Source organism: Mugil cephalus, chromosome 1 (assembly GCF_022458985.1).
Source record: "Mugil cephalus isolate CIBA_MC_2020 chromosome 1, CIBA_Mcephalus_1.1, whole genome shotgun sequence".
Classification (NCBI taxonomy): domain Eukaryota; kingdom Metazoa; phylum Chordata; class Actinopteri; order Mugiliformes; family Mugilidae; genus Mugil; species Mugil cephalus.
Window position 1 is genome coordinate 51,995,709 of NC_061770.1, and position 14,728 is coordinate 52,010,436.

The window sequence follows — 14,728 nt, forward strand, 5'->3', positions numbered from 1 at the left end:
CCGATTCTACCTATTATCTCCCTCTTTCGTACTTTCTCTTTTCTGTGCCAGGACCATTTCAGGTAATCAGCCACTTACCTCTTCCTCCCATTACCCCTTTATCCCCAGGGCACATACCTTCCTCTGTCTCACACACAGTTAATGCACATGCACACAGATAAATACACACACACAAAGGATCAGAAAAAGAAGAACAAGAAGCAGAGTCTGCTGTGTCTTCCTGTAAATCAGTCTCTCATTTTCTTTTTGCAAAGAAGGCAAGTGTTTTCTTTTTTTTCTTTTCTTTTCTTTTTTTTTTGTGGAGGGTTTTGGAGGTGCGGTCAGATTTCGTTGCTGCGGTGCCCGGGGACGGCGAGGGGTCGGCTGGGTATAATCTAAGCTCTGATCCCCTCTCCTCTCCCTGGAGACCCCCGCACTAACCTCATGTAATGACCCCTGATTAGGAAGGCTGCCTCCGACACAGCACAAAGAGGGGCATTCTGTGGGGGCCCGACACACACACACACACACACACACACACACACACACACACACACACACACGGCAGTACACGAAAGCATATGTGCACACACCTGAACATTGCCCTGCTCTCAACACACTCAGCCAGACGTAGAAAGAATACAAGGTCATTAAAGTTGCTTACAGTCACTGGGAAACATGGCTGCTGAAGTTCCTTTGCAATTCTGCTTTTTGTTTACCTCGGCAAGAAGGCAAAAAAAAAACAAAATAAAACAAAAAAAAACTCAAGTGTCATATTGGATAATTTGCACCTGCATGCTTCTAGAAAAAAAACATACTTTCCCTGATATACTGTTAATCCCTGAAATTATTTCTCTAAAAACACTGAAGATTAATGGAAATCCATGACGCCTATATGAGCATGGGAAGATAAACTAGGTTGGGATCATTCACTGTACTTCTGAATGTACGCTTTTTTCCAATTACTGCAAAGAGCTACAAACAAGATGAAGAGTGAGAAGGTTAGCTAAGAAAGGCAAAGCTGGAGCTGAAACCTGTGGTAACAATGACAGGGGACAACTTTCCAGATTCCATTCCATGAGTCTCTGGCCATGGTTCACATCCCACATTTACAAGACTCTTCTACCAGATCAGTCCAAGGTCTGTTTTGACATTTTGCAGGTTAAATTAGGATGATAAGACACTTTTAAATTAATTTGTATTGACAGGAAATATTGAAACATTACGTTTATATTGCTAAAGACAGAGAACACAAAATTCACTCACACTCAAATATAAGAATATGGAAGTTGCCTTAAAACGCAACTGGATAGTCCCACTAACTGTTATTACCTTATTAAGGCATTCTTGACAAATATTCATTCGTCCTTTTGATTTTTGGATCTTCAGTATCAGGTATGATAAAGGACTGTACACAGCTTGTTTCCCTGACTGCAGCTATTATGTTGTAATTCACCTTCACAGTGCTCACGTGACGTGAATGACCACGTCATTGTTACTCCTCTGTTCGCTGCTGCACAAAGCCCGCCCCAGATGATTTGATTGGCCTAGCAGATTTTTGCTAGAGCATAATCAGTTCTCAATGGAGAGACTCCCTAACAACATTCTACTACAAAGATTGTTCCTTCAAACCAGTTAAATTAGCCTGTGTGTGTTTAACACTCTATCTAGAGTTTATTTGAAAGTAGTGAAAAGAATAAATGAGTATAGGGACTGTTAGTGGTCATGAGGGAAAAAAACTGCCAACAGAAAACCCACAAATCACACCAACACTCAGTGACTGACAGGTGCAAAAGGCACTTGAATGTCAAGATCACTGCTTACAGTGATGTCCTGTATTTAGCAAATTCAGCTTGCATGTGGCATATAGTCTTGCTCAAGGGTACTTCAATGGGACACATGGTTTCAGAGTGACATGATGAGTAGAAGAGTAAGAAAAAGACAGTGAAAAAGATTAGGAGGAGGGCAAGAGGTCAGCTGGGCTGTTTTCATGGCTTATGCAGGTGTGTGTTTGGCAGCCCTCCCTTCTTTTTACTGGATAATAAAACTAAGTCAACAAGTGAATTAACATCAACAGAGAGAAAGATTCAGCTACTGGCTCACTGTCTGACCCACTGGACCAGAACTGCCCTTCTTTGTGTGTGTGTCTAAATGTGTGCCTCTCTGCCCTTCTTGCAGTTTTCATACGGAAAAACAATCTTCACACAGCACATTAGACTTTGGTGAATTGACAGAGCCAGCCAGTTTCCATATAACCCCATGTTAAGCTAGGAAACCATCTCCCTCAAAGAACCACAGTGGACGGGTTTTCCACTACAAGCCAAGCAGGGTCAAATGGGGCCAGCCAGGGCTTACACACCAACCTCGACTGAACAACAACATCCAACATGCGTAGTTCTGCTGCAAACAGGCACAATCCATCAAATTGGTTGTTAAAAACAAACATAATCAAGGACCTGCAGAGTGTGAAGTGGTTCATTCAATTAGCACTGCTGCTTCTGCAAATATCATGTATCTGATTCAACGATTGGGTGTTTCTGAGCTCTATGAGATCTACATGAGCATACAAGTAGAGCAGGCCGGGCAGCTTCACTTTTGACTGAATCACTCTTTACAGAAGTAGTCATTCAGATGTGTCTCTGGCCATATTTAGAGTTCTTTTAGAGTGTAAATAAGGCTTCCTCTGATTTGAACCCTGGATTATAATACACAAGATGAGATGGTGAGACACTATGTCACCCTCAGTTTAAATCAAGTTTTTAGTCTGAAAAGGAGGCAATGCTTCTCTTCCTTGTGTGACTCCAGAAACCTGTAAGCCTAAACATGCTGACACGGTGTCCGAAAGCCCAATCAGACCCGCAGTGGAAAAGTGGCCTTTAATGGAACAACACTGACTAAATCCAAGAACAGGTTTTTAAAGCGTATGCTTTGTTGACAGTGGCAGCCAATTCTTTATTTTCACCTTTCTGACACAGCTCTCACTGGGTCTTTTCACTGATTCCTCAGCCCAGATCTCCTCATTCTACTGCTTTCCCCCTCTTTTTTTTTTTCCTCTACATTTTCCTTTCCCCTTGTTATTTTTTTTTTCTTTTGGAACATACAGGCAGGAAAACAGAGACTGACCTCTGCCTTAGTTTAACAGTTCAGCTTAACACATTCAGCTGGTAGATTCTTCTCACACTGATATTCTTCTTCTCAAAGCGATATTGAGAAATGTGGACACCACGCACCAAGTGATTAACCTTTAATGAGGGACTAAATCTGTGGGATTCTCCATTCTTTGCACAGTCTCCCACTTCCCTCTAAGCATTTTGGAGGTGGTGCTGTCCTTCCTACCACCCCCAATGTCTCTGTGCGATTGTGTCAGTCACTTGTGCTTCTCTTAATCACCAGTAGAGGGCAATGTCAAGTATAAGTGAGGTGAAAACCACTTTTTCAGTTTGTCTTGAGTTTTGTCAGTGTCAAAGGTCACATCTACCCTTGATTCATGAATGTTGAGTTGTGGTGAATTTCAAAAGTAGTTTCTACATATACTACAGTCTTAAAGAGTGTCGTTTAGTCTTTTTTATTTATTTACTCCAGTGTGATGTGGTCTTCTGTCTTTGAAGAAAATGTAGACCGTAATTATTCAATTAGTCCCATAGAAATTAAGTACAATAGTTCAAAGAAGACGTACTTGTGGAAAAAGTCCTGCATTTAAAAAGTACTTTATGCAGTACGTCATCATTCAGACTATCCTCTGCATGAGGAGGGAGTAATATTCTATGAGTACTGTAATAAATAGGTGCTATTCATACTTCTAAAACCTCCAATACATTCAGTTTAAATGTACTTGGGTAGTTTATTCTATGCTCTATGTCCTTCTATAAGAGCAGTCCTTTCATTTTCATTGCTTATTGTATGTTTTATATCTTTTTTTTTTCTCCTTTTTTTTTTCCTTTTTTTTCCCTTATGTATGTTTTATATCTAAACTGACACTGGACCTGCAGACTAAAGCTGTTGAGTAAACGTGGTGGAGTAAAAATGCAATCCTTTTCCTCTGAAACTCATAATAAACTAGAGAAATGCATGAAATTATACTGAGAAAAATAAAAAGCACAATGTTTCCTTCTAAAACTCTGAATAGAAATGCTAAAGTTAGGAAACCACACTGCAAAATTGCAGTTTAATGCAACACTGAATGCTGTTTTCCTACGTTTCCACCTCTGGAAACGCATCCAGGACAGTCAGATAGGCTGGTGACCTGTCCAAGGTGTACCCCGTCTCTCAACCGATGCCAGCTGGGATTGGCTCCAGCAACCCCTGCAACCCTAGTGAGGATAAGCAGTAGTAGAGGATGAGATGAGATGAATGCTGTTTTCCTATGTTTCCACCTCTGGAAACACATCCAGGACAGTCAAAATATATATGTCCTTCTATAAGACCAGATCTTTGAATTTGGCATTGGTTAGCGCTGATGCCTCCCAGCAAGAAGGTCTGGGTTTGAGTCCAGCTCAGGCCTTTCTGTGTGGTGTTTGCATGTTCTCCCTGTGTCTGCGTGGGTTCTCTCTGGGTACTCTGGCTTCCTCCCAACATCTGAAGACACGCTCGTTAGATTCATTGGTGATTCTAAATTGACCATAGGTGTGAGTGTGAGTGTGAATGGTTGTCTGTCTCTCTGTAACCTGTCCTATGACTGCTGGGTAGCTTCCAGCTCTTCTATAGGACAAGCAATTATAGAAGATGAGAATAATGAATTGGATGTTATACAAGATACAACTCAAGCATTAATTTTGCTGCTGTGATTTTGTCAGTATATCTGCACAGACGCACTAAACTTCAACAACACAGCGATGCTTTTTAACATTCAAAAAGGACATGCATGTTTTATTCAGAGAAAACACAGAAAGGGATGAAAAGTATTTCAGAAAGGATGGTTAAAGGGGCAGGGAGAGACGGGAAGAGGTGGGAGCAAAATGAGAGCAAGAGAGAGAGAGAGAGAGAGAGAGGGCAGAGAAAAGAATAAAGGAGTCTTTACATGTCTGTGGAACCAGCAGCTCGCAGCACTTTCACATAATTTAAGACATATGGATGTTATTAGGACAACTGTGTCTGTGTGTCTGACTATATCAGTGTGTGTGCAGGGGCCTGGGAGTGTGTGTTGGACATGTGTGTGTGCGTGTGTGTGTGTGTCCTAAAGCCTGTGTCTTTTGTACTGCAGGCTACAGAAGACAGTCACGTTTTTGTGGTGCAGCAAAACGACTGTTGTGCTGAACAATCCCCCCGAACACACACGCACATACAAACACGCTCACGTACGCTCTCTGTCCTGAGTGTAACATCCAAGAGTGACACTGCATAAAAAAAACTGTTGGACTGAGAGCCAGACCATGCAGAGAGATATGAAGTGTGTGTCTGTTTGAATGACCTGTAGTTACCTTTCTGGCCTACCGTCTGTTTGCCTGCCACAATGAATGACTGGCTCGCTGGTCTTACAGTAGCTCAACCCGGCTGCTCCGGCTGTATTTAGGTGTGTGTATGTGTGTGCGTATAGGAATAGGCAGTGCTCACACAAATTGACCAATTATGCATAATCCAGTGCAGACGGGTTAAATGGCTAAATTCACAGCGTTACACAACTGCCTTTGGCTTAACCATTCTTTTTGCCCAATTATATTTTGGTCTGACTGTGCATGTGTGTTTTAAAGTCATTAGCCAACAGATGAGAATATAGAAATATTTGTAATCTAGAAACCATCAAAGGACTGAGCACTGATCAGAATCTAATTAAGACATCCATTTTAAACCAACCAATAAACCAACAGATACGAGAAACCTGTAACCTGAATGAATGACTGCTTATCAAACTGATTATCAAAACATCTAAATCTAAAAAACACAACTTTCAAAGCAGAAGTACGCACCTAAAATAACCATCTATTATAATGCAGCTACACCAAATCTTACAGAGCAATCATTGTCTTATTAAAGACAATGGAAGACAGTATGGAGATTTATAATTCCACCAGATTTCATCCAATTTCAGTCAGTGGCTTTTGAGGTACTCTATACAACAGACGATCGTCACACGATCAAAAATAAACAATAAATCCAATTTCTTGATCTGGAAAAGTGTACAATGGACAAATGACTCTAAACTCATCTTTTTATCACAACTTAAACAAAGTACACGTTTCTGTAGATTGAGGACATATTATTATGGGAAATATGCCCAGCAGTGTATTGTAATGTAACGAAAACAAATCCCACAGGATAATCACTGTGTTTTTATAAATAATGAAAGACAAAGATTTCTAATTGTGGCAGATTTCCTCCAGATCCAGTCACTGGATTAACAAGGTTATTAAATCCAACAACAAACCACCCAATTTCATGATAAAGAAACTTGTAAAATGAATGAATGACTCGACCAGTTAATTTTCACATACTTTGAAATAACTGATTTAGAAAGATCCTTTCTTGGGGAACAAACGGCCACCATTTCCAGATGAACAAAATGAGTCATGGCAGCCAGTGTTTTGTCTCATACTCTTTTGTGGAAGGATACTGTGGGTAATCTCCTGTGGTTGGGGCTGTAGAGCAGGTCATGTAAGCCGATCTGTGACCAGCAGGCCCAGGGTGCGGCAGTAGAGGAAATGTAGTGCTGCTAACATCTTAGAGCGCTCTGTAATCTGTACTAACCACTCCCTAAAACACACACACACACACACACACATACACAGCATATATATATGTACCCATATGGTGCACACACATAATTCACACATGCACAGTCTCATGCACACAGCACCAGCTCAGTGGACTATTGTTCATTCATTCTGAGAGCAACGGAGGGAGGGAAGCAGGGTTTGGTGGAATGAGGAGAGAGAAAGACGAAGGCAATGGAGGAGAGAGGAAAATATGAGGAAAATGAGGTAGAGGACAAATAGGAGTACAAGTGCCTAGCTGATGGTTTGGTGGCTAAAGCACTGAAATCAAGAACCACATGTACCCTCACTGGCCTGGGCTCAAATCCCACTAGAAGCTGCTTTCTTCCCTCTCAGCTTCCATTACGTCTTGATGAGGAGAAGCAGGAACACTCTGTTTTCATGTTCCTCCAGTTTGATACATCTGGAAATACGTTCTAAACGTGCAGTAAAATAATTTTATGTATGCGTTTCAAAATCAATCATCAATCCAGACCATAGACCGTATATAAATACGGACAATGCGGCGAAACTCCAGCTATTTTCCCAGGCATACGGGTGCCGCCATCTTACAAGTCTGGAGCCAGAGTCTCCGCAGAGTCTACGAGAGTGGAGCCATGATATCGATGACCCGTCCACACTTCCATCAGACTGTTTTTGTTTAATTAATACTGCACTCTGCACCACCTCCAGCAGCTACAAGGAGTGTTGGATAATACACAGATCTAATTTTTTGTGTAGCTACTTTCATCTTTTATTCTGCATTAAACTGCGAACTAAACCCATATCTTAAATGTCATTTCCCAAACAACTGGGCGACTCTTAAAGTGACGTGAAGGGGTTGGCTGGCCACTAATCAATAGTATTAATTTCTAATATAAATTTTTCTTGTCCAGATGTTCTCCCAGTCACATTGCATTGGCCAGAAAATGCAAACCATTTGTACCAGTCATCGGACTTGCTGTTGCTTTTCTGTGATTTCTGATTTACTGAACCAAAGAAATGGAGAAACCACTGTAAAATTAAACAGCACTGAAAAAGTTACCCCAACGAGCAGCGTTACGCTCCTCTTCTCCGTTTTATTCAGACCAGTTTGAGGCTGTTTCAGTGAAAGCCGTGAAGGTTAAACACACCAGAATGTTATTTATCCAAATAAATCTGAGTGAGTGATTAAAAATTATATAAAAGCCCTTTTCTAGTCTGATCTCTTCTCCCCTTTTCTTATCCAGTGGTCGCCACTTCTAAATCATTCCCAAGACTGTTTTAAGGGTAGTTTTGGAAGTTAAATCTGATGGAATGTTATTTGTCCAAACAACGCTGACGACTGGTGACTGATTCCTCCTAAGAAATACTACAAGCAGCCAGGAAAGACTTAACTCTGCCCCCTCGTCTCCCTTGCTTTTTTTGTCTGTCATCCTAGTTCTGCTGACTACAGGGGAAAACCTCTAAAATGTATAAGTCTCTGTAAAAGAGGGAAGGAGGGGGAAAGAGAGAGAGAAAGAGAGAATTGAAGAGAGAATGTGTAAGAATGACTACACAATGGAAATATAGCCAATAAACACACAATAACTTAAAAGACAAGAAAATATTGTAGAGAGAAGAATGGAAAGTGGTATGTGATCTATCCTTTGAAAATGGCCACATATTATCTACAGTTCACTGCTGATCGTTTTAAAGTTACCTTTAAAAAGAAAGTAAATGTCTTGGTGGATATAATGGATATAAACATTACAGCAAAATAAACTTGTTCTTCTTGTTATCTGCTCACACACCCTCAAGTCAGGATTTGCCGAAACAGTTTGAGTGTGCAAGTCTACTGACTATAGGGAGATTAAAGTATATAATCTGTGTGCCTTTGTCCCCTCTGCACTGGTTCAAAGCCATTTCTGTATGTCTTCTGTCAATGAGCCAGTTCCTACAATGTATGAATTGAATAATGAAAATCCTGCTTGATTTTTTATCTGCGTCACGAGCAGACAGGTGCAGTCACATTTGAAATTACATTATTTGCCTCTTACCTTGTGTCTGCAGGTGTTTGCCAAAGTGTTCAGCCATGAGGCGTTGGAGTCCTACCTCCCCAAAATCCAGCAGGTCATCCAGGAAAGCCTTCGAGTGTGGAGCTCCAATCCTGAGCCCATCAACGTCTACAGGTGTGCTGGTGGTCTGGGAGGGGAATCACATTTATTGATAGCTAGAAACTGGCTGTACTGCAAAAATCTGTTGTTTTTCAAGCACATCTCAGGCTACTCCCAAAGGTCCCTCATTTGCTTGCGCAGTGTGTTTATTGGCTGTAACTGATGGGACGCCTTTCCACAGGGAAAGCCAGAGATTGTCGTTCACCATGGCCGTCAGGGTGCTGCTGGGCTTCAGGGTGTCGGAGGAGGAAATGAGGCATCTGTTCTCAACCTTCCAGGACTTTGTTAACAATCTTTTCAGTTTGCCCATAGACCTGCCGTTCAGTGGCTACAGAAAGGTATGTGAGATCCAAGGTTTGCTTACCAGGCCCTACACTTTCCCTCTGGTATACACTCTCTTAACCCAAAACTGACCTTTAGGTTCTTAATTAAGGCTAATTCACACACAAAAAAAATCTGAGAATATATTCTTAGCAAGAAAGAACACGAGTACAGTGACATGAAATATTTCTGTGAATGTCTGTAAAAACAAAAACAGCAAGCATTATTTAACTGGTTAATGTACAAATGTGCGTCTTTGCAGGGAATCCGTGCACGAGACACCCTCCAGAAAAGCATAGAGAAAGCCATCAGGGAGAAGCCGCTGTGTTCCCAGGGCAAGGACTACAGTGACGCATTGGATGTCCTGATGGAGAGCGCCAAAGAGAACGGCACCGAGCTCACCATGCAGGAACTGAAGGTATCACACCTATGCACAAAAACCACCTAGGTAGGAGGACAGGGAGAGCAAACGGACACTGGAGAGAAGCCAGGCACACAAGAAGTCAATCAATCATATGTAGTAGCATGCAGATACACACTGACTCTGATATGCTGTGCTGTATGTGTCCAGTCAGACTCAAATGCAGCAGAACACTTACTGTTTACGCAGTAAAGTGCTGCCAAAGGGAACCTGTCTGGGCTGACTGGCCACACAATCATCATAACTCCTTGAACAAATCACATCATAAGCACGGGACTTTTAGTATACCTATAAAATACATAGGGATGGCAAGCTGATGCCCATAGGCAGACAGAAAAAACATACCCTCTCATGGTTACGCACACCCTCTATTTACCTATTAAAGTAATTCTGAGGAATTCTGTGGAAACTCAACTCTGTCTGCTTCATGCTCGGTCTTTGCGGTTTCTGGGTTATGTCCAGGGCCAAAAATAAGTCAACACTCCCCCTGCTAGGGGTCTGAAAGAGGCCTCCTGTACACACACACACACACCCTGACACACATTTAAACAGGCAGACAGACAGACACACACACACACACACACACACACACACGCGTACGTGCACACACACACACACACACACAAACACACACACACACACACACAGTGATCTGCCCTGTCACAGAGGCTTTGCCAGTGTATTCAACACACACATGTAGGATTAGACTCAGGAGTGTTTTAACACACATAGATGCAGATGAGAGATTCATAATGAGAGTTGTGCTGCCCAGAACTTGCTGTTATTTATTCCACTACCTTAATAATGGGCCCAGCATGGCACACCAAATGTTGTCATCGGACAACAACTTCAGATTTCCAAACTACAGCTACTTTTCAGGAATTAGAAACAACATACTGTTTTTCTGCACTGGCTTTTGACATTTACTGTTGGGCCAAAGTTGTTATGAAACAAATGGCAACCTTGAGGTGTGAGGTTGAGTTTGATTTTTGGTTGGGTTTATACTTATGGGCGTTCATTTTTAAAATACATTAACTTGTGAATGGGCTTTAGGCAGACAGACAGACAGAATAATTCATCCTGTCTGTTCATCATCCCACAGGAATCAACCATAGAGCTGATCTTTGCTGCCTTTGCCACCACGGCCAGTGCAAGCACCTCCCTCATCATGCAGCTCCTCCGCCACCCTGCCATTCTGGAGCGCCTGAGGGAGGAGCTGAGAGCCAGGGGCCTCCTGCACAATGGTTGCCTCTGCCCTGAAGGAGAGCTAAGGCTGGACACCATCGTGAGCCTGAAGTACCTGGACTGTGTGATCAAGGAGGTCCTGAGACTCTTTACGCCCGTTTCAGGGGCCTACAGGACTGCCATGCAGACTTTTGAACTTGATGTGAGTGGCCCCTTCTAATATCCCTCTATATCTCTCTAGCAAGTTTAGAAATCTGCCTACAGCTAGGATTTCACTTTTAGAAAAGTTATCACTGTTATCTTTGTCTTTTGTCTCCAGGGAGTACAGATTCCAAAGGGCTGGAGTGTGATGTACAGCATTCGGGACACTCACGACACTGCCGCTGTCTTCAAGGATGTGGAGGCCTTCGACCCGGACCGCTTCAGTCAGGAACGAGGTGAAGACAAAGAGGGACGCTTCCACTACTTGCCCTTTGGTGGAGGTGTCAGGTCCTGTCTGGGAAAGCAGCTTGCTACTCTCTTCCTACGCATCCTGGCTATTGAGCTGGCAAGCACGAGCCGCTTCGAGCTTGCCACTCGGCAGTTCCCTCGTGTGGTCACGGTACCTGTGGTCCACCCGGTCGATGGGCTGAAAGTTAAATTCTACGGCCTAGACTCCAACCAGAACGAGATCATGGCAAAGTCAGAAGAGCTGCTGGGAGCAACTGTTTGAACGGTGGAGGGTTGATAAGTTGGGTGGGGGGCAGGTTGAATGGTTGAAGTGAGAAAAAAGGAAGGAAAGAAGGATTTTCAGAGTTATCTTTTCTTCTCAGCATTTGTTCTGCCAAGTTGGAGGTTCCTTTTCAGACTAAAAGAAAAGCAGAAGTCTTCGTCTCTTGTTACAGCTGTTGATGATCGGGACTTTCCTAAAAGAAAAGGAGAAGCTGCCAAAAAAAATCCTAATTATGCTCTATTCTGTGTACTTTTTTTTTTTTTTTAAGAAATATACAAACAAAACATATGTACAAAAGCTATGTAATATAATTTGAAAGAGAATATGGATAGTGCACAAAGGAAGAAAGAGACGTGTGGTGGTACTTTTGATGAATTGTAGGAAAGTAAAAGTAGGATGGTTGTGGAAAGGAGACGAGCTGGATGAAACAGGGTATGGGATGAAAGAAAGCAGGATTTTGCTTGTGCTTAATCAAAATCAATGAACCAATGCAGTTGTTTAGCAGGGTAAAACAGATGGCTCTATGAACTGATGGTTCCAGATTTTATGCTGATTCATAAACTTAATGGCGCCACCCAAAATCAACTTTTGGCTTTTGTTTGACAAAGATTTTAAGTGGCAGAAATCAGTGGTGGCTCTTGTCACTTTTTTAACATTAGAGGTCCATGAAGATTCAAAAAGTTTACCAGCATACAGTTGTGGGAAAAGGGATCACAGTACATTGGGTGGCAGAGTGTGGTAGAGATAGACTTACCATATTGGATCTACACCATTTCCTCAGGCTGAATAATGATGCAACAAATACAAATTACACTGCACTGCAAATTGGGGTCAGGCATCAATGCAGAAGATGAATGAAAGGGCTTTAGTTAGAAATGAGGGATATAGTTCTGATGGATAAGATATATACTGGCTAGATATTTCAGAAGACAGGACCAGTGACATTTTGAAGCAATGTAAAAAGGCAACTTGTTTGTCTGCCTCCATACTTTTTTTTGTCCACTCATGCATCATGTGCAAAAAGTTTCTCAAAGTGCTCACATTTCAAAGAAGCATTTTGGGGGGTCCAGACTACGCACCCTAAAAATGGGAACTGAGGAAGTCAAAGAAACTCAAGAAAGTCTTGTCTTGATGCTAGACTCCCTTGACAACTAATTCTCTGTTTTCTGCAACCCACAGTTTGCTTGTACGCATTAACTCAAAATGTTGCCCATATATAGCATACCTCGCTACTCCTGATGGTGAGCAAACTCAGGTGCAGAAGAGATATTGTGGTAGATAATGCATTAGCCTTGCATTTTGATAGTTACCTGTACATAGAAGCCCTATCCAATAACTGTTGTAATTCCAGAGCTGGACTGATTACTTTTAGAAACACTTTCTGACCACATAAACAAAAAGCTGTGGTTGTTTAACCTTCTGCAACCATTTTCTACCACCAAAAGGAAGCAATTGTGGCGCCTGAGGCAGAAAACAACCACGAGAAAAGCAACTGAATCCAAGTCACAAGTAATAAGGTCCAGGACTGCTCTGTAACTTCTTTGAACCTATGCTTTCATTCATAAACTACGCTTCTGAGTTTGGTGACTTTAATAAAGTGGTGCAACTTTTTGGGCTGAATACAGAGAAACGAATATAAGTTAGAGGTGGAAAGACCTACACACATGCTGCTTGAGCGTTGCTTTGTCAGTCTGTTTTTTTTTTCTTTGTTTTTCCCTCTCGTCTCCATGAGGCAGCCATTTTGGTCTCTTCATAGAAGGGCGATATTCTGTCTTGCTGCTCTAATCAACACTAAGAATGCACAAGTAAATGAATAAACACAAAATCATCCCATAGTTTGAGCAACTTTATTAGTGGAAGGAAGTTTATTGCTTGAGGAGATTGCACAATCAGAACTCTTCACATCAGAGCTTGTATGTTCCACGATTAGGGTGGGTTCCAAGGAACTTTGATCGAGGAACATTAGAATATTACACAACCCTCAGACTGAGCTCTAAGTTCTGAACTGAAGCCTGAGAGGGAAGGACCAAATAGGTTTCAGGGCAGCACAGGGTTGCACCCAGAAGGCCTTTGTTACTGGGGGATCCTGTCATCTAATAGCAATCCAGATGGATTCTGTCTGTGCCAGGGCGCTGTTGAACTCTTTCTTTCTACCAACCACACCACTGATTTCTTCATTATAAAATATATAAGAAAATACATTTTGCTGCTTTTCTTGTGTACATTTTCTATTTGAGAGTTTAGAGTCTAGAGTCTAGTCTAGATTGCAACAGATTGTACTGAGTGAGATTTGCTACTTCTTTCCCATATATATATATACACACACTACCAGTCAAAAGCTTGGACACACCTTCTCATGAAATCGAATGAGAAGGTGTGTCCACACTTTTGACTGGTACAGTATATAATTTAGCTGATTAAAATGTTTGCATTTTGTGGAAACAAAAAGAGCATTAATAGGTTATAGTGTATATTAATTTGTACAATATTCATTCCTTTAGCAAGCCATGGGGAAAATCAGCTATTTACATCTACTAATAACCTAATATTAATGTTATTGTACAATTAATATTGTTGTTATAAGGTATTTGAAATGCTATTTTTATTCTTTTACAGAGTTAGAGTTTTTAGCCTAAATGAGAAGGTTTTTGGTAAATATTGGATGTATTTAGAATGTTATGTATTTCAATTATATTGTAAACAGTGTTTAAAATGTTAATATTGTTGTTTGATTACTGTAATAATTATTATTTGTTTTGTTATTCAGACTTATTATTACTGCATTTTATTTGATATTAATTATGGAAAACAGAAAGCACTTGCGAGGTATGTTTATTTTTTAAGTGCCATGCGACTACATTACCCCTTCCTCTCACCTGTTGGTTTCTGTACCTGTCCTGTCATTCTGTACATATATTTGTATTTCTTTTTACAGGAAAAAAAATGTTCATTTAGTTTGTATGAATGTCTTGTGCTACTTTCCTCCTTCCTTCTTTTGTTACGTGATTGTTAAATGTACTCCTGTAATAAACTATAAAGTGAAAACAATAACTGTATGTGTCCATTTGTTCTTTAATTTATCTTCTTTAAATTATCTACTATATATACTGTGATATACTACAGTGTCATTGGGTATATATAATATTTACTCTGATGTCCTGTTGAGGAGATGGGATGCTATAGCGGCTGTAGAGAAACTAGAGATAAATGAAACTTACTTTGACATGTCTTTAGATTGTTTTAATACTGACTGAAAGGGAACCAAATATTAAGAAGATACAATTAAAGA

General features: G+C 41.1%; 1 protein-coding gene across 1 annotated transcript in view; it reads left to right on the top strand.

The window, feature by feature from the left end:
* Positions 1 to 14,487, top strand: part of LOC125014578 (cytochrome P450 26B1) — a 32,443-nt gene extending 17,956 nt beyond the window's left edge. The window contains exons 4-8 of the mRNA XM_047595767.1: positions 8,697 to 8,815; positions 8,982 to 9,138; positions 9,384 to 9,539; positions 10,645 to 10,929; positions 11,047 to 14,487. Of these exons, the coding sequence (XP_047451723.1) occupies positions 8,697 to 8,815; positions 8,982 to 9,138; positions 9,384 to 9,539; positions 10,645 to 10,929; positions 11,047 to 11,439 (1,110 nt within the window). The 3' untranslated portion in view covers positions 11,440 to 14,487. The remainder of the gene's footprint in view (positions 1 to 8,696; positions 8,816 to 8,981; positions 9,139 to 9,383; positions 9,540 to 10,644; positions 10,930 to 11,046) is intronic.
* Positions 14,488 to 14,728: the final 241 nt, after the last annotated feature.